This window comes from Pseudopodoces humilis, chromosome 14 (genome assembly GCF_049639895.1).
Source record: "Pseudopodoces humilis isolate 2021_Gansu_Grassland_sample_001 chromosome 14, ASM4963989v1, whole genome shotgun sequence".
NCBI classification, from domain to species: Eukaryota; Metazoa; Chordata; class Aves; order Passeriformes; family Paridae; genus Pseudopodoces; species Pseudopodoces humilis.
The window spans coordinates 18,788,485-18,808,867 of NC_142213.1; the positions used below are offsets into that span (position 1 = coordinate 18,788,485).

Consider the following 20,383-nt stretch of genomic DNA (forward strand, 5'->3'; position numbering starts at 1 on the left):
AGCAAAACCCACTCACCCTTCAACAGCCCCATCTGGCCTGTGCGTAAATCTGAAGGAGAATGGAGATTGACTGTGGACTATCGTGCATTGAATGAAGTGACTCCACCGCTGAGCGCTGCCGTGCCGGACATGCTGGAGCTCCAGTACGAGCTGGAGTCCAAGGCAGCAAAGTGGTATGCCACTATTGACATTGCCAATGCATTTTTCTCCATTCCCCTGGCAGCAGAATGCAGGCCTCAGTTTGCCTTCACGAGGAGGAGAGTGCAGTACACCTGGAACTGACTGCCCCAGGGGTGGAAGCACAGCCCCACCACCTGCCATGGACTGATCCAGGCTGCCCTGGAAAAGGGTGAGGCTCCAGAACATCTGCAGTACATTGATGACATCATTGTTTGGGGAAAGACGGCTGAAGAGGTTTTTGAGAAAGGAGAGAAAATCATCCAGGTTCTCCTGAAAGCCGGTTTTGCCATCAAGAAAAGCAAAGTTAAGGGACCAGCTCGTGAAATTCAGTTCCTGGGGGTAAAGTGGCAAGATGGACGGCGTCAGATTCCTACGGATGTCATCAACAAGATCACAGCAATGTCTCCACCAGCCAACAAGAATGAAACGCAAGCTTTCCTAGGTGCCATAGGTTTTTGGAGGATGCACATTCCTGAGTACAGCCAGATTGTGAGCCCTCTTTACCTGGTCACCCGCAAAAAGAACACTTTCCAGTGGGGCCCTGAACAACAACAAGCCTTTGCTCAGATCAAACAGGAGATCGCTCATGCAGTAGCTCTTGGCCCAGTCAGAACAGGACCAGACGTGAAGAACGTGCTCTACTCTGCAGCCGGGAGCCACGGTCTGTCCTGGAGCCTTTGGCAGAAAGTGCCTGGGGAGACTCGAGGCCGACCACTGGGATTCTGGAGCCGAAGCTACAGAGGGTCCGAAGCCAATTACACTCCCACAGAGAAGGAAATCTTAGCTGCCTATGAAGGAGTTCAAGCCGCCTCAGAAGTGATTGGCACAGAAGCACAACTCCTCCTGGCCCCCCGACTGCCAGTGCTGGGGTGGATGTTCAAAGGAAAGGTTCCCTCTACCCACCACGCCACCAACGCTACATGGAGCAAGTGGATCGCTCTCATCACGCAGCGCGCCCGTATTGGAAACCCAAATCGCCCTGGGATTTTGGAGATAATTACAAACTGGCCAGAAGGTGAAAACTTTGGTCTCACTGATGAAGAGGAGCAGGAACAAGTGACACGAGCTGAAGAAGCTCCACCATACAACCAACTGCCAGCAGAAGAAATATGCTATGCTCTGTTCACTGATGGTTCCTGTCGCATCGTAGGGATGAACCGGAAGTGGAAAGCAGCCGTATGGAGCCCCACACGACAGGTCGCAGAGGCCACTGAAGAAGGTGGATCAAGCCAACTTGCTGAACTCAAAGCTGTTCAACTGGCCCTGGACATTGCTGAAAGAGAGAAGTGGCCAAAACTCTACCTCTACACTGATTCATGGATGGTAGCCAATGATCTGTGGGGATGGCTGGAAAGGTGGAAAAGAGCCAACTGGCAACGCAGAAGAAAGCCAATCTGGGCTGCTGATGAGTGGAAAGACATCGCCACCAGGGTAGAGAAACTGTCTGTGAGGGTCCGTCATGTAGATGTCCATGTCCCCAAGAGTAGGGCTAATGAAGAGCACCGAAACAATGAGCAGGTGGATCAGGCTGCAAAGATAGAGGTGTCAAAGACAGACTTAGATTGGCAACACAAGGGAGAGTTGTTCCTAGCTCGATGGGCCCAGGACGCCTCAGGCCATCAGGGTAGGGATGCCACCTATAAGTGGGCATGAGATCGAGGGGTGGATCTAACCATGGACAGTATTTCCCAAGTTATCCATGATTGTGAGACGTGTGCCACGATCAAGCAAGCCAAGTGGTTGAAGCCGCTATGGTACGGTGGGCGTTGGTCCAAATATAGATATGGGGAAGCCTGGCAGATTGACTACATCACACTGCCCCAAACCCGCCAAGGCAAGCGCTCACAATGGTAGAAGCCACCACTGGATGGTTGGAAACCTACCCTGTGCCTCATGCCACTGCCCGGAACACCATCCTGGGACTTGAAAAGCAGGTCCTTTGGAGGCATGGCACCCCTGAGAGGATTGAGTCAGACAATGGGACTCATTTCAAGAATAACCTTATGAACTCCTGGGCTAGGGAACATGGCATTGAGTGGGTGTACCATATCCCCTACCATGCACCTGCTGCGGGAAAAGTGGAAAGGTACAATGGACTGTTAAAGACTACCTTGAAAGCATTGGGTGGGGGATCTTTCCAAAATTGGGAGCAGCATCTAGCAAAGGCCACCTGGATAGTTAACACCCGAGGTTCCACCAACCGAGCAGGCCCAGCCCAATCCGAGCCCCTTCATATAGTAGACGGAGACGAAGTCCCAGCGGTACATCTCAGAGGTTTGTTAGGAAAGACAGTTTGGATCAATTCTACTTCGAGTGCAGACAAACCTATTCGTGGGGTTGTTTTTGCTCAAGGACCGGGTTGCACATGGTGGATAATGCGGAAAGATGGAACAACACAATGTGTACCTCAGGAAGACCTGATGGTTGGGTGAAGATCATGAATAAATGCCCTTGTCTGTATATAATGTATGTGTTGTAGGGTTAAAATATATATATATATTAATTTTGATAATAAGTTGACGATATGGGGATAAGGGTGGAATGTCGTGAGGTGACTTTATGATACTGGTATCCCCAATCATCTGGTTTATGTTATATATTAAGTTCTGCACCTTTAAGACTGGCTTTGAGAGCAAGAGAGGGGGAAGAAGAAGCGCGCAGTTTGTGTTAAGGAAAAACATCACTCCCACACATCTCGTTCCTGGACTGTGGTGTCTGCAGCACGGACAGACAGCGGGACAGAGCTTCTCTCTGGCTTTTAGTTAGTTTTAGCTAGCTGAGGCAGAGGAGTTCCCTGGACCTTTGTCTTTTTCCAGTTTTCTTCGATCTGTGCAAGCTCTGGACTGAACACCCAGCCAAACCCCGGGAGCTCACGCCTGTGGCCCACCGGGGCCTGGGCCTCGGCAATTTCCAGTGCCGGAGGGACTGATAAGAACCTGAGCGAGCCGAGCTACACCACATGGAAAGGACTTTTCTTCCTAGATTTGCCATCCCATCGAACAGCAAGAGGTTTTATTATTTAATATTACTCAATTTCTGTTAAATAAACAGCTTTTTCCACTTCTCTCCAAGGAATTTTTTTTTTTCCTTTTCCCGGACCAGTTGGTGGGGAGGGGCATTTCCCTGGGGAAATCCCCATTTGGAGTTTTCCTTCCTAATTTGCCCTAAACTAGGACAGGGTTGGAAGAAACCTCAAAGCTCTACTCCTCCCACCTCTGCCATGGGCAGGGACCCCTTCCTCTATGCCAGGCTGCTCCAAGCCCTTTCCAGCCTGGCCTTGGGCACTGCCAGGGATCCAGGGACAGCCCCAGCTGCTCTGGGCACCCTGTGCCAGGGCCTGCCCACCCTGCCAGGGAGGAATTTCTGCTGCATATCTGATTCACACCTGAATTGCTTTGAATTGTGCTGTTGCTACATGCCCTTGGCAAATGCCCCTCTCCATTTTTCTTGCAGGCTCCCTTGGGGTACTCCAAGGGGCTCCAAGGTCTCCCCAGAGCCTTCTCTTGTCCAGGCTGGACAACACAGCTCTCTCAGCCTGTCTCCACAGGAGAGGTGCTCCATTTCTACAGATCCACTCCTGCCCACGCCTCTCTTTACAGCTCAGTGGCTTACAAGACCCACAGTCTTTAAATTAGTTTAGCACATCTATGATGCACCTGTTAATCCTGAGTGCTGTGGCTGTGCTTGTGCACTTCACTCCAAATGCTGCTTGTGGCCTTTACTCCAGATGTTCCTCCATGTCTGTGCACAGGTGTGAGTTACAGCCCCTGGAGACAAACTCCAGTCAACTTTAACCTGGCTGCTCACAGAGCAAACTGCTGGCAGGGACTGCAGGTGGTGCCAGGCAGTGCATGCTGTGTCTGCAGCCTTTGCTGTGTTTGTGGTGGCTCCTGAGCTCTGCCCCAGTGTCCTGCACACCCGGCCAGGCTGTGCTGGGGTGCAGCTCCTGAGGCTGAGGGCACGGCCGGTGCTCCCTGTGCACTGCAGATGGGAAACGCTCTAAATCTGAGCTGCTGAGACAACAGTGGGGATAAAAACTTCACAGGCTCCCCAGTCATCCGCATCTTCACACCAATCCTTTGCAGCAGAGTTCCATTCTTCTTTCTGAGAACCAAAAAAAGCCAAAAGGTAAGAGAACATTGCCAAGGTCTGCCACCCTGACGTCCCTCAAATTCAGCATCTAACAGATGACAGAATTGAGGCCTTAACCTAATGCTCAGCGCTGTTGCACCTACTCTCCTCACCGTGGTACTTCCCAACACAGCCACAGTTCCTTCTCCCACCAGCACAGTTCTGGCAAAACCATCTCATGGTACAAAATCAGAGCAAGAATTCACGAGCCCTCAGAGAGGCCCTTGTGCTCCTGCCCGCCTGAGGCGCCGCGCGCGCCCCCGGGCCGGGCGTTCCCCTCACGGCAGCTCCGTCCCCGCTCCCGCCCGCACGGCTGAGGCACCGAGCCTCGGCCGGGGCACTCGGGGCTGGCCCCGAACCGGCCCTTTCCTGCCAGGGCCCGCCATGCCTTCATTCACACTTCTGCCCACAAAGGGCACCGAAAGGTGCCGAATCCACCAAGCCAGGCGGCGCGACTGGCACAACTTTCCACTCTTGACACCTTTTAGCAAACAAAGACATTAACCTGCACTTACGGTTCCAAGGTACATAGTTCTCTTATTGACTACTATTCTCTCTTCTATCGCTTAATGAGTCTCTCGCTTCTCGTGCTAATTACTGCCCTGCTCTATCTCTCTCCTCCTTTGGCTCGGTGCTTTCCTGTGGGGGGGCTCCATCACTCGGGGGTCCTGATCTGCCCCTGCCGGAATTGCCCTTTAGCCAGGCCGAGCTGATCCCACACCGTTGCCGAGTTCCTTTATTTGTCTCTTCCTTATCTGGGGGTTCTGCCCAATGTCCTCGTGGCCCAGGAATTCTGCATTCCGCGTGGATCAGTGGAAATCCTTCTGGCCGAGCTTTGTTAACCTCACCCGGGGCCGAGATCACTGGAACATGTCCAGCCCCAAATCTTAACAAGGCAACTCTGCTGAGCGGGAATTTGTGCTTCGAGCAGCTGGACATCACTTAGCGCTTGTTGCCTGCTCTGTTTCACGGATTAAATCTCCCTCCTTGTTGATCAGGCTTGAATGGGACAGAGATCAAAGAGCAAAGATCATCCTAGGGCAATGAAAATTTCCATATTTTGCATTTAGCAACAAAAGGATCAGAGAAGCAGGAGTGGCACAGAACAAACACACTTGGTGACCACCTTGGAAAGGCAATTAGAGTAATTATGGAACATTAATACAATTTAAAGAAAATACTTAAGGCTTTTATAGATGAATGTGAAAAACAGAACAGCAGCAGTTCTTGTTGAGTATTACCCCTAAATATACTGCTAAGAATTTCTTCCAATATAGGTGCAGCTGGGAATCTATACCAAGTCACCACAAACACTAAAGCTATGAAATAAAATTAGGTTTGGCCCATAATGTAAGGATCTGTTGCTTAAATGTAGCCTGTACACTGTGCCTTTGCTGTTATTCCTTTCTCAGCTGTTTGACAGAGTACCGGTCTCTGTATTTGGGGTTTGTTTAAAATCCACACAGAGACAGAATACTTCCTCTCACACAGTCAGAAACTGCTTTGTTATCATGTGTGCCTAATAAAACAGCTGCCTTCTACACAGGAGTTATACCTGTGGCTTTGCATTCCCAAACACACGGCATTTCTTCTGTCCTGGTCAGATAATGATTTTTTCAAAGTACAAGGACAGACACATTGATTCAGCAAACCAATAATGGGCCTAAAGGCTGTGTCAGACCAAAACAAGGGAAGGAAGAAGAAATGTGTGACACAAGTCAAAGGAATTTTGCTGCAATCAGCTGTTACTAATTGCAACAACTGGTGATTTTCACAAGTTATGGAACATGCACAAAAGGGATTGGCCAGGTAGTGCAGATCTCACTGCTTGAGGTCCACAGGTGGGCAAAAGCAAGTGAAGCCAGAGGTGAGAAGGAGGAGGAGGAAGAAGAAGAAGCTGCCTTCAAAGGGTCAACAGCTGCAGCAGGAGCTTGGGCTGTCCCTGTGAGAGCCCCCCGGGGTGCTGTGGCGTGTGGGAGCTGAGCACCAGTTAAAGGGGTGGTAGTGACAGTAGGGCTGTTTCTTTGTTTGTGCTCATGAGGAGAGCTTCCCTGGCTTGCTGGATTCCCACATTGTTCCTTTGTAGCTGCTGCTCGTGTAACTTGGCAAAAAAGCCACTTCAGTGCCTGTGTGCCCAGACCCCTCCCACAGCTGTGGGAGGCTGGGGGTGCACACTCTGCCTCAGCAGATCTTCTCTCTGCTGCTGCTGCTGAGCCAACAACGTGCAGGGAATACCAGCAGCCTCTGCTCCCCCCTCTGCCTCTGTGCACGTCTGTCCTGCCAGCACTGCGTCCTCCCTGCAGTCACTGCCCTGGGAATTTGCCTGGAAGGGTTGAAGGACACACAGTCACAGCCCAGAAGAGTTTCTGGAAAGAGCCTTAAGCCTCAGGTCCTGCACAGAAACCTGAAAGATTCATACCTGAAACCATTGAGGTGGAAGAGAGAAACTGGGCACATTTCTGGCTTCTCGGGTATGACTTAACCTCTCGGGAATTAGCCTCTGTCTGTTATGTGAAAGCAAAGCAAGTTCCAAAAAATCAAAGTACCATTTATTTATAACAATTCACAAACCAATACAACAAATAAAGATTTCCCGTCCTCTTCTGTGAGATGTCAAGCCCACCTCAGAGATGTAGCTTGATGGATGCTCTGCTGCCTACAAGCAACTTCCAGTTAAAGAAGGCAGAAGGGGGCTCTAGGAAGGACAACTGATCATGCTCTTCTGAAAGAAGAGGTGAATAGGCACATCAAACAGTCTGACACTCATGGTACATTCTGTATAGATAATTTCTTACAGATTTCAATTCATTTTTCAATTTTTTCAAATTCAGTGTTTTTCTGGATCTCAGAGCTATGCATCAGAAACAAGGGCACACACTCTGTGTCTCAGACTCCAACAATTTCTTACAGATTTCAGTTCATTTGCCCATTCCCAGCTCATTATTCAGCTTTAATATGCACTGAGGAGGTACCATGGTCTGTTTGGACCCGGAAAGACTCGGTGGGGTTTCTGCTTGCTTCATTAAATAGTGATTTTTAGTCTGACAAACATTCCAAATGGCCTTTGTTTCTCTACTTTCACTGAGATTAGGACAGCAGATGACAACAATGAGTTAAAAGGTGATTATTACTCTGCATCCTGACAAACTCATTTTGTTTGACTTTCCTTTGGCTTTTAAAAGCAAACTGAACCCTCCACAGCTCTTATAAATCTGTGTGTTTTCTCCTTTCAGTCTGACTTTGTTTCATGAGTTGTGCCCAAAACTGCACTCTGTGTTCTTTCAGTTTCTCTGCTGCCTTTTGCTCCAGGTCTATTCCTAGGTATTTTTCCTCCAGGCCATACTGGGGCCAATGGACCAAGCCCTCTCCGTTGGGATTTCTGGAAATAACAGAAGGAAAAGTTAGCTCTCCATTTGCCAATCCATTGCTCTCTGAGTGTTCAGGTTCACAGCATTCCAGAAAACCAGCAGGAGCCCAGACTATGTGATTCTGGTACCTGAATACATGGACAGTACTTGATGAAAAAGCTCCTCAGTGGAAGAGCAAAAGTATAATAGTTGTCATTAATTTTAGATCTAAACACCACTGCAGTTGGAGTAACAGCTCTTAGATTTTTTTTGTTTTCTCATGTCTGCAGGTTCTTTTACAAGACCATGAAGAAGAGAAATTGCTTCAACATTTATCTTCAATTCTGCCAAATTTCTAGGAACCACCATATAAGTACTGCTTCAGGCAGGTAGGTGTGTTCTGGGCAGCACAGACAAAACCTGAGCTGTAATTAGCATTGTGGTTCTCACCCATTTTTAGCAAAGTTGGTCCAGTATCTCATAACAGTTCTGCTCAGTTTATTTTCTTCTTTTGTAGCATCTCCTGAAATGGGAGAGATGAAACGGCCACATTAGAAAGTAAATAATTGGAATGAGCTCTATCAATTGCAACACTTCTACTTGTTGCCCTGAGCTACTGGAGTGTTTTCTAGGAGAGAACTGCAGATGAATGATGGAATGAAAAGTGTCTACTAGTGAGGAGAGAAAATGTTTATGCTCATAATAATGCTTATGATATATAAATTATGCTTATATATAATGCTTCTAATGCTTATAAGAGAGAAGTTCTATTCTAAAGACCTGCAGTAATTAAAATGAGTACTAAAGAGCTTCTAAAAGGAATATGGAGTAAGCATGGGTACATCACCAGCTAAGAATGGCTTTCCAAGGACAAAGGCAATCTCAGCTCCATGATCTGCTTTGACAAACTCGGGTACCACACCTTCCACTGAACTTGGTCGATGTTGGAATTCATAAAAGTAGACTGGGTTGCCAGCATCTAGAGGATACAGAGAAGTGCTGGTTTGAGAGCTGAAAATATCTGTCCCAGGGATGATAAAGGTTCCTTAGAAGCTGTTTTGGTTGAATGAAAACACTGCCAGTTCTTTGGGTAGTGAAAAGTGCTGCACACTGCCCACACCACCCCCAGACAGAATTCTACAGTTGTTCTGTAGAAGCTGCTGAGTTACCCCTGTGGTGTCTGGCCACTTCCACAGATGAGACGACAAAGAAGACATCTCCAATTGCATCCAGGAGGCCATCTCGGACCTGAGCAGGGCTTTCTGCATTCCCCATGTACTCCTTGTACACTCTGTCAACAATTTCAGATGTAATACCCTGAAACAGCAATAAAAAGCACTCTAGAATGATGATGAACAGTATAAGGACTAACAGCAGTGAGTCTGTGGCATCTGCACATCCCTGGCTAACCCCAAACATCACCTTTCAGAGAAAATCCTCAGCTGTGTCAGAGTGTGGCTCGGAGCTCAGGACTGGAGTTACACAGCTGTGGATTCAGGTGATCTCAGGGAAAAGGGGGATGCAAGATCTAAGGATCCAACACCTCTTGATAAACAGCAGTCAGTGAAGCAGACTGTTCTCCCTTCTGTGGAAAGAACCTTCCTAACTGCAGAGAAATCCTGCTGCATTTCAGGAGGTTGTGTCCCATTGGTCTCCTGTCATACCTGCTGGGACTCTGCATGTCTTGCGTTACCTGGGGTATCTAAAATATCCCAAGAGACCTGTGTTCAGGTACCTGCATCACTCCTGGTTTCCCACAGGCCTCCTTTTAAGCAAGAGGGGCATTTAGGCTGGACATTTAGAGAGTATTTTCAGTCACTATGGGTAACAGGAGTGCAGCACATCTCTGCCCATTTCTACCCCAATTCAGGGAGCCCAATGTCCAGCACAATGGCATTTCCAGTGAAATATGTTCCTCCAGGGGTAAAAACAGCCAGACCAGCGAGAAAGCAGCACGGGGTTATTCTGGCAATGGCCTCTTACCTTAATGAATACTGGCAATTGGCTCTGTAAAATTTGACGTGCAACATCTTTACTCAGACCGTCCACGAAAGGAGGGTATTTCATCATCTGTGTGATACAGAGAATCATACTAAATCAAAAAGCTTCTATTTACAAAATGATGTTTATTTTAGAACATATTCAGTGTCTTACCACTGGAATATCCCATCCAAATTCACAGTTATTTACTCCAATTATATATGGGACCGCATTGATTGATTTTTCAGAGAGTAATTCCCTGGGACTCTTTGGAAAAAATACACCATCTACACATGTATTGATTAAAAAGAAGTCCTAAAAAAAAAGGAGAAAAAGAAAAATAAAGCTTAATTAATACATTCATGGTGCTTCTAAAGGACGTTCAAATTTAACTGCAGTTCTAATGTGAAGACAAATGAAAATACATGAAATAATGCCTTCCAAGCCATCTTAATTTTTTTTCTGAATGATTTTCTGCACTAGGCAGAAGACTGTGAAGATAATACTAATGTTTGTGAAACAGAAGTCATTATGTTGAATTTACATCTTTTCTTAGTTCAGTATGGCCATGGATGTTTGGAACAGTGGGGCAAAAACCAATTTCTGTATTGAAGTGCCAAAGGCACATGAGCATTGTGATAAGAGCTTTTAAGTAGGAGATAAGAAATGATTTGATTTTCAGGTTCTCCAGAATAATCTGTGCCGTTTTCTTCTCCTTGCCCTGGTAGAGCACAACAGCAAACCACAGGAAGCTCCAAGTGATGCAGAATGGAAGGGCAGGAACCTGTTTGCAATTTTCAGGTGAGGCGTCGCTGCAGAGCTGCAGGGCTGTCATGTCCTGAAAAAGTCAAGAAAGTCAGAGTTTACATCCACATCAGGTTCTTCTAATGTTACAGCACACACAGAGTATTCTCTGCTATGAAAAGATCTGAGATGTCATTTAAATGCAAGAAGTGTCATTTCACCTACCATTTTCAGTGTTATCTGTACTAGTTCTTCTTCTGTTTTTCCTCTCAAGCATTCAACCATTGCAGCTGAACTGGATTTTTTACAGCCAGAGATAGCAGCAATTTTCTGCAAGCAGTGAGAACAAACAGTTTTGGACACATTTCCTGTATCTGGCTCTATGAGACACCAAGTCCTTTACATTTCATTCTTCTCTATTTGTGGATATTTGGGTGTTTGAAAAGCAACACTTCATTAAACATGTATGATTTGCACACAGAAATATTGACTTTAATGACTGTGTTTTGTTTCACAGGTAGAAAACAATGTTTCTGTATTTTGGAACAGTTTAGGATGTGCAAATCTATCTGGAAAAAGGGATTAAAATTGCCACAAATACCCACTTGTGCATCCTCGTTAGGCTGGTCAGTGAACAAGCCCATGGTTGCAGTACCACTCTCTGAAATGGCCTTGTGGAACAGCCCCTTGGCCAGGGGAGACAAGACCTGTGAAAAATCAAGAACAAGCATGACAAGCACTGTGTTCCACGCAGTGATTTTGGATTTCAGTGCCAGCAGTGGCCATTTGGAACATTTTGACAGCCCATGTGGTAAGAGTGTTCTTGTGCAGCCTCTGAGCACAGTCCAGCAGTGCAAAGTGCTTTGGCAGCGCTCGCAGGGAGGAGGAGTTCAGCTGCCTTTCCCCTCCCACTGCACTTTGCTTCCAGCGCTCCACGGCACCACACTGCAAGCCAGGTACAGACTGAGGGTGCCCAAGGCAGTCTGGCTCTGCTGCAGAAGGGCAAGAAAGAGCTTTTGGCCTCAGGAAACGGGGGTTTGTACCCCATGTACAATGAACCCTGGTTGGGCTGTGTGCTCTCCAACAAAGTGTGAGGGACTGGAGAAGGACAGCTTTGTCACAGCTCGTGTGCTCCAGGTTGAAATAAAGATTTTACACAATCACTGGGTCACAAACTGCAGGGCTGCTGCAGCTGTCAGCACTATTCACCTCGAGCACTTTGCACAAGCGGCTGTCAAAGCAAACCAAAAATGGGCAAGAGTCCACAACTCCTCTTAAAGGACATTTCTCAGACTTTTGAGGGTCTAATCTCAAACCCACCAGAATTTAATTCAGCAGATGAGGAATAACATTCTGTTCCTTAACTACAACATTTGAGTATGAAAAGTGCACATTTTTATCAATCAGAATCTGTATTGTTTTGCTATCCTGTTGCCTTGTTGTTGTATCAAAGACCCAGGTGATGTGTCACTGTAACACCGTCCCTTTTCTCTCGCTGACTTCTCTTGCAGATACTGAAAATGGATGGAGGGGATTTCTCCCCCTAAGTAAATAAAATTCCATATTACTGTGAACTCACAAGAGCAGAAACACTGATTCCTCCTGCAGATTCTCCAAAGATAGTGACAGATCCTGGATCTCCCCCAAAATGTACGATATTTTCCTGAATCCACCGAAGAGCCGCTACTTGGTCTAAATAGCCCCAGTTACCTCGGGCATGCTCATCACCAGTGCTGCAGGGAGAGAGCAGATTTGTTTAAATGCTCAATGCAAGCAGAAAGGCAGAGGAAAGGACAATCTGTGGTGGGAGAAATCATCTGCCGTTCTCTACACAGAACTTCTCTACACAACTGACAGATGAATGGCTCGGAAAGCCCTGAGATTGGAGCAGCAACCCCACAAGAACAGAGCTGGAAACTGCCTGGGGACTGGAAACTGTCCCCAGCTCTTGTAACTGCAGCTCAGAAATGTTTCTCTGCATAAGCAAGTCTTCTGCACTTGTGTTTATGAAAATGGCTTTGCACACTTCAGTTTGGAAATCACTTAGGAAAAACAGAGATCAAGCATCTTACCTGAAATATCCAGCAATACCTAGCCTGTACTGAATTGCTACAACCACCACGTTTTCAAATGCTGCTAATGCTGAGCCATCATATGATGAAGCTGCTCCAAGAACTAATCCACCTCCATGGATCCAAACTAAAACCTGGAAAGAGAAAAGCAGGATCAACCCAGCACAGGTATGAGCTCCCGTGATAAAATTTAAATATACCCCAAGATCTAATATTTTGTACTGTTTTATTCCTGATACTTTTAGATTACATTTCACAAATTGTAGCCTTTGAGTTTCCGGCCTGCAGGTCTACAAAATGTCACTGATTTATAGCAGGTTAAATACCTACACTGTGCCAGTGCCCTGTGACTTTGGACAGATCATTTAGGTTAAATCAAGCACTGCTTAGCTAAAATGCCAATACAATTTTACTTGTAAAATGGGATTTTGTGTCTCTCTTCAATCTCAGCTAATATTTGCTGGGGCAAAGCAGGTAAGTTGACCATCACAACAAAACTGCCCCTGCATGTCGGCTCATGGCACAGGTTGAAGGTTGCTGTCAGATGATTTTGCTCAAGGTGTTATGAGGATTTTGCTTACAGGCAGCTTCTCCTGTTTTCCTGTAGAAACGGGTGTGTACACATTTAGGTACAAGCAATCCTCAGACACTTGGAGAGGAACTTTCTCTTTTCTGTTGGTAACCATGTCTGAAGTCAGCTGTCCTAGTACTTTGTCCTGTAGACACCTGAATAAATGAAAAAGTAACAAGCAACAGAATTAACTAAAACCTGGAAGCAATGAAGAGAAGCTTTTTGGTGTTTCCACAACAAAGTGCCAACCAGGAAATGATCTCTAGCACATTTCTAGATTGGTAGCACTGCAAGCATAATGTATTTCTACTTTTAGTAGATTTTCTTCCTTTGACCTGTCATTAATGAGATCTGTAAAAATCAAGCCACTGCAGTACACAGTGACATTCAGATACAATTTTGCATGTTTTAAAATATCACAGAAATATATCAGCAAATACATATGGCTATAAATTACTTCAGTGAAAGTATAAGTTAATCATTTTACATCTCCAATAGTTGCTATGTTGCAATGGCAGGTATTAGGCTTGAGACACTAAACAAGGGCAGTAGGAGCACGGGAGTGAGACATTTACAAGGTAGATCAGAATTGCTCTCCTTATCTTACGTGCCCTTCTAAGCAGCTGACTCAGCACTTTCTCCCTAATGCTGTATTCCAACATTTCCTCAGCTTCTTCTATCTCTGTTCCAAAGGTCTCTAGTGACTGGTAAGTGATGACCAAGTGCTCCTGAGCATTATCTGTAAAGTGCTGCTCCATCTCAGTTCATTGCTGGTGCCTGTGGAACAGCAGCTTTTGGTAAAGACAGCAGCTCATAAAGTGTCTTCAGAAATGCATCCCCTGGAAGAGCTGCAGGAGCAACCACAGGACACCAAGGAATTTATCCTGGTGGATGGCCCTGTGTGCACATCAGAGTCATGGAATTGCATAGAGCATAACATTTGGAAGGGTTCTGTGGTTTTATCATTGCCTTACATTGGTGGGTAGGAAGTGGCATCTCTGACACCTTCCCATGGCTCAGGTGGCTGGGGTTCAGCAAACCTCAGTGATCCAACCGGAGGCTTAGCAAAGGGAAGCCCCAAAAAGACATTTACAGTCCTCTCAGCTGCGTCCACTCGGAACTGGTACCCTCGCACTCTCCCATGTTTGGTCTCTGCTTCTGGGTGTTCTGTGGGACAGGAGCACAACAACACAGAATTGGTCTGTTTCTAAGGAATTGCTCGATTTGCTACTTAAATAGGCACCTTTAGTTTACTTAAACAAGTAATGTTTATACAAAAAGCTTCAACAACCTCCAATCACTTTAAACAGTACACTATTCTAATCTGCTAGTTTATTTTAGTAGTTTGATTTACTCAATATTTTACTCATTTGATTACTAGTGTTTCCTCATTTAAATTTTAGATTTACTAATTTATTCTAACACATTTTTATTATACCTTTATTAAATCAATATAGCTGACATAATTTTAGCCTTCATTTTGATTGGTCTGAATGTACAATCTCCTTCAGGTATGTAATATGTATTGTCTTACCACCCAGGCATTAGTGGTTGCACATAGATCTTAATCTTTTTTTTTTTGCCCGGGGTTGTTAGATAAAAACCCAATAGATTGCTCTCATTAAGAAAAGACAATGAACACAGAAACTCTTAGTAGTAAGTATAGTCAAAAGAAAAAGCTTCTAACATAGCTAAAAATAGTCTGGCACAAACAAATCCTGATAACATTTAAGCAGGTCTCATTTTAAGATCTGTGTGAAAGTTCTAATATCAAATTACAGATGTGGCACTGTGGCTGCTCAGTGTCAGCAGGCAAGATTTTGGGACAGGAATTTGATTTTGCTGTTTGCATAGGAGGCAAATGAGACAAATGACTGAAAGCAGATTAAAAATTGAAATGAACTTTTTGCTATTGAAGCTCAGTTTGAATGCCCAGCTCAGCCCAGGGTTTCTGCCCAGCTCAATCCAGAGTTTGTGCCCGGCTCAGCCCAGGATTTCTGCCCAGCTCAATCCAGAGTTTGTGCCCGGCTCAGCCCAGGCTCTGTGCCCGGCTCAGCCCAGGCTTTGTGCCCGGCTCAGCCCAGGATTTGTGCCCGGCTCAGCCCAGGATTTGTGCCCGGCTCAGCCCAGGCTTTGTGCCCGGCTCAGCTCAGGCTCTGTGCCCGGCTCAGCCCAGGCTTTGTGCCCGGCTCAGCCCAGGCTTTGTGCCCGGCTCTCGGGTGGCAGCAGGAGGCAGCTGCAGGTTCCCTCTCGCCCTTCAGGGACCAAAGGGCAGAAGCCCCGGTGTTTACCTGTCGCCACCAGCGCCGTGCCCCCGAGGAAGAGGATGCAGGCCAGCAGCGCCGTGTCCCTCGCAGCTGCCATGGTGCCGCTGGCACCAAGCCCGCAGGCCGGGCCTTTATAGGCTGGGCCAGGGCCGCCTTACGCAAGGCAAAGGCGGAGGAGGCCAGGGAGTGCTCGGGCTGCGAGCCAGCAACGGGACTGCCGGGCTCGGCTCGGCAACGGGGAGCCCTCCTGCCCCTCGGGACTCCTGCTGCCTCCTCACTGCTCCTTTCGAATCGCACTCACAGGAGCTCGGGCACAACTTGCCAGTGCTTTGCAAACAGCCCTGCACTGGTGCAGCTGCAGCGCTGTCCTGCTGCTGCAGCACCAGCGCCTGGGACAGGGAGGGGAGGGTTTCCTCAGCCTGCGCTGCAGAGACCAGGAACGCGCCTCCAGTCTGCTTTATTGCATTTACTGCATTTGGCCAGTAAGATCGCACTGGAAGAAACACAATATAGCCACCTCCACACCAAGACCCCTGCAAAGTGTACTTTTACTGAAGTCAAAGTTGAGTGATATTTAGTCACATTCAAAGGTATTTTCGGACAGAAAAAACAATACTGGAGAAATCCCAGCTTTTCCTGCAGGGTGCAGGAGACTCCTGTCACTCAGTTCTGTGTGTGCAGGGATGTTTGGTTTAGTGCTGCAATGCAGTTACAACAATAAACAGATGAATGATCAGCTTTGGTAACGTGGGAGCAATATTGAAGGGTGTATTTGGGTGGTAACTAAATATATCTAATGCCTCTTGTTATAAATGCAAAGGCAGATTTGGGTTAAATAAAAACAATTTATTATAAAACAATTTCTATAAAAAAATAAACAATGAGGGAAAACCACAATAAAACAAACAGCGCAGCGCTGGGTGGACAGGGGTCTATACCCAAAGGTATAGGTGTTCCCAAATCCACGAAGGAGGGTAAACTGTCCGGGGTTTTTATAGGGATTTTTAGCCTTGAGGCCAAATTCCAGGCAGGCACCATTCATCAACAGTCTTTGATTGTCGTATGAATTGATTTCCTGGCGTTGGAGAATAGAGTCGAATGGACGTCCGGACTGAGTCTCCTCATATGTAAAGAAATTCTGAGTGGCTCTTGTGGTTCAGGCCATCCGGATGGGATGGCTGGATCCGGGTTGGAGCCGATGGATATTTCGGCTGGATTTTTCCTTTTGTTTACTTGATGGCTTCCCCCAACGGTAGCCCGCAAGGCGAGGTGTTCGGGTTCGGTGATGAATATCTCGTCGGTGCCTCTCCGTTTTGGCTTGATGTTTCGTGTCCTGCCTATTCTTCCCCGTTGATGGTCACCGAGCCTGTCCTTGTCAGTTTGAGGAGTTGTTTTTTTTTCCTGTCAGCTTGATGGGCCGCGTCCTGTCTATTCTTTTGTTGATGGGCGCCGGCTAGGATCGTTATCCTTTGAGTGGGAATTCGTGGCTAGATCTGGGAAGGGCTTGTGTGTCATACTGTACTTTATATTTTATATCATTATTGTTATATACATTTATTTAGATTTTTACGAATTTTTACAAGTTTATTTCTCACACTCTGGAAAATCCAGAGGATTTATTTTGAGTCATTTCCCACCCATAATTGAAGGATGATGTGAAAAGGAGAGAACAGACTAGCTGAACAGAGATTACCTGCTGACATTAACTAAGAGGTTGTGTTGATTTTATGCAGGTATTAGGCTCTGCCTTTTTCTGTTTGTTTGGTTTTTTTCCCCTGACTCAGCAGCTCTTGCACCAGCAATGCACTTTTGTAATTTCAGGTCATGGGAATTCTCAGTTGTCAGAAACAGCATTTCAAAGAATCACATGATACGATCACAGAATGGTTTGGGTGGGAAGAAACCTCCAAGCTCTACTCCTCCCACCTCTGCCATGGGCAGGGACCCCTTCCTCTACGCCAGGCTGCTCCAAGCCCTGTCCAGCCTGGCCTTGGGCACTGCCAGGGATCCAGGGACAGCCCCAGCTGCTCTGGGCACCCTGTGTCAGGGCCTGCCCACCCTGCCAGGGAGGAATTTCTGCTGCATATCTGATTCACACCTGAATTGCTTTGAATTGTGCTGTTGCTACATGCCCTTGGCAAATGCCCCTCTCCATTTTTCTTGCAGGCTCCCTTGGGGTACTCCAAGGGGCTCCAAGGTCTCCCCAGAGCCTTCTCTTGTCCAGGCTGGACAACACAGCTCTCTCAGCCTGTCTCCACAGGAGAGGTGCTCCATTTCTACAGATCCACTCCTGCCCACGCCTCTCTTTACAGCTCAGTGGCTTACAAGACCCACAGTCTTTAAATTAGTTTAGCACATCTATGATGCACCTGTTAATCCTGAGTGCTGTGGCTGTGCTTGTGCACTTCACTCCAAATGCTGCTTGTGGCCTTTACTCCAGATGTTCCTCCATGTCTGTGCACAGGTGTGAGTTACAGCCCCTGGAGACAAACTCCAGTCAACTTTAACCTGGCTGCTCACAGAGCAAACTGCTGGCAGGGACTGCAGGTGGTGCCAGGCAGTGCATGCTGTGTCTGCAGCCTTTGCTGTGTTTGTGGTGGCTCCTGAGCTCTGCCCCAGTGTCCTGCACACCCGGCCAGGCTGTGCTGGGGTGCAGCTCCTGAGGCTGAGGGCACGGCCGGTGCTCCCTGTGCACTGCAGATGGGAAACGCTCTAAATCTGAGCTGCTGAGACAACGAGGACAAAAACTTTGCTGCAGAATTACAATGAATTGTGACTCTATAGGTGTTCCCTGGCAGACTTTTGGCTGATTCTCGAGTGACACCAATGGTCAATAAAACTGGTCTGGGAATAGTCTGCAGTGCTTGAATATACAGCCTATACAGTAATGATAGATGTGTGCAGTGTCTAACGCAGTTAATGGCACAGGGGCCTGGGATACCAGTGATGGAGCTGAGAGTAATTTATCTTTCACCTGTATCTGTGTGATGAAGGTTTCTGAGACACCTCAGAAGCACTGCACAGGAGTACTGCTAAGCACTGCACTTGGGTGTTGCTGTAAACTCTCTCTCTCCTCTTATCTTGGGCTGCTTTGGTTCCTGGCAAGGGAAAACTGTTTCCTTGCGAGGTGGAACTGCAAGAATCCCTCTTTCTGGTTCAGTTTCCACACTGGTGGGCATTCATGCATCAGCTCACTCAAGACCCACAAGCTACAGGGGGAGTCCTTTGCCGCAAAGCTGAATACTCTGTACTCCACCTGCTGTTCTTCTGCTGCAAAAAACTTTTATTTCCAATACCAATTTATCTTCTATCTCCCATTCTTTGCTGATTTTACTAGACTCCATATTTTCTCATTTACTTTCCTTTTATTTTTCCCCTTCGTTACTATTTTAATTCCTAAGTTTTTCTCTTCAGTCTTTGTTCTACTCACAACTTCTCTCTCAAGTACCCACTCTGCAAAAAGTCTGAGCCCATATCCCATCCACAGGCCTGGACAAGTAGCCATTCTGAAAAAATTACATGTGCAAACCAATTCCTGCAAACTCTGCCCATCTTATAGTAAGATAACACAAAATGGGATTTTAGATGCCTACAGCCTTGTCTGGAGGTACTTTGGTAGATTTGCAAGCATAGCCTATATGCTTTGCAAATGTGGAGACTCTTACCCCAGTGACACAGACTGGACTTGTAGAGTCTGAGGAAAATACCTGGTGAGTACAATTCTTGAATCCTGTTTGGCATTAATTTAAAGAGACGTTGCACCCTGCCCTCAGTGAATAATGCTTAAGTCAATGGTCAATCAAAAAATCCTGCTACATGATGACCTTTGCCTCTTTGTAGTTCAATGAACTGCTACCTGTCCTGATTTCAACAGCTGAAAAAAAATAGACAAAAATCACAGTCCCTGCTGGGGATTCAGTGAAACTACAGAATGTAAAACTTAGAGGCTCTAGCTCTAAAGCTCAGACAGCTTCACCACATGCTAAAGAGACAGTGTGAATCTCACCTCAGGAGGGCTCTGGGATAAGACAAGAGCATCACAGTGGTCTTCTCTACACAGAAATGTATAGAGAATTTACAGAAATTTAAAGATCTTCTGACATTTTCTACTGTGATTTATTTTTAGTGCTGGCCTGTGCTAAGAAGTCAGTTCAACTGCTCTGCATACACAAGATGAGTATGTATTCTGTGTACACCCATACCACACTGCCTGTTTATCTCCTTTTAAAGAAAGTGGCACAGCACCTCAAGGGTTTGTGCAATGAAGATTTAGCAAGACTGTTTTGAAATTATTTTCCCCTCACACGAAAAAGGAGGTAAAACAAAGAAGCAGGGACAGAGGAAGGAGGAAGTTCTGCTTACCAAAACAGCAGTGGTTAAACAGTCTCACCCTACTCCCAAGTTTTGCCTGGCAACAGAATGTGGGCAAGAAGATGTAGAAAATCCCACTCTACTCCTTCCAGTAAAGTAATTTGGAAAGAAGGGATGGGTAGCTAGTTGCTGTAGGACATTATTAGCCATGAACAATTTAAAATTCTTCCAGAGATACAGAGGGGAGCTGAAGGGAGAGGGAAATGATGCTCATTGCCCTGTAAGATCTGTGGAGCTGCATCACTGCTGTGAGGCACCAGTGTGACCAGGAATGTGTCTGGGATAGCTGGAGCAGCCTAGGAGCCAAAGACATGGCAGAGAAGCGATGGACAGTTCTGCCATGAAGAGTCCAAGCCTTGTTCTTGGCAGCCTAAGCACCAAGCAGCCGGTGAGGGCCCTGGAGTGGTTCTGGGACACACCCAGTGCTGGCAGCGAGGCTGTGACAGGGACAGTGGCACTGACTGGTGGCACAGGGGACAAGTGCAGAGAAAAGCACTGGGGAGAAGATAGAAATGTTAATTCTTGTAGGGGAGTTACAACTAAATTTAAAAGGAGAGAATTGTGGGTACTGGAAAAATTTTCTCCCTTTTCTAACATTTGGGAGAAGTCTTAATTCCAGCACTACTGTTAGAGATTAAGTACCACAACAGTCAGAACTATCCTGTCTCAGTTGTAAAAGCAACTGACAAAGCAGAACATTCTGTAGTTTCATCTTCTTTC

The 20,383-nt window shown here is 46.6% G+C and overlaps 1 protein-coding gene across 1 annotated transcript; it reads right to left on the reverse strand.

Moving 5' to 3' along the window:
- Positions 1-6,838: 6,838 nt before the first annotated feature.
- LOC102108247 (fatty acyl-CoA hydrolase precursor, medium chain-like) lies at positions 6,839-15,468 on the reverse strand. The gene is made up of 14 exons (XM_088062439.1): positions 15,317-15,468; positions 14,000-14,192; positions 13,036-13,180; positions 12,455-12,588; positions 11,962-12,115; positions 10,988-11,089; positions 10,608-10,712; positions 10,423-10,476; positions 9,813-9,953; positions 9,642-9,728; positions 8,828-8,975; positions 8,506-8,637; positions 8,109-8,181; positions 6,839-7,690 (listed from the first exon to the last, which is right to left on the reverse strand). Exons 1-14 carry the CDS (start codon positions 15,387-15,389, stop codon positions 7,516-7,518), a joined length of 1,716 nt encoding a protein of 571 aa, XP_087918565.1. The 5' UTR covers positions 15,390-15,468; the 3' UTR covers positions 6,839-7,515.
- Positions 15,469-20,383: the final 4,915 nt, after the last annotated feature.

Excerpts from the sequence above, each read along its gene's own strand:
- LOC102108247 (XM_088062439.1), bottom strand. The coding sequence starts at position 15,389 with ATGGCAGCTGCGAGGGACACGGCGCTGCTGGCCTGCATCCTCTTCCTC. Across the intron at positions 13,181-13,999 it reads GCCACTTCCTACCCACCAAT|GTGTCTACAGGACAAAGTAC; the intron begins GTAAGGCAATGA and ends TCATTTATTCAG. Across the intron at positions 10,713-10,987 it reads AGCCTAACGAGGATGCACAA|AAAATTGCTGCTATCTCTGG; the intron begins GTGGGTATTTGT and ends CACTGCTTGCAG.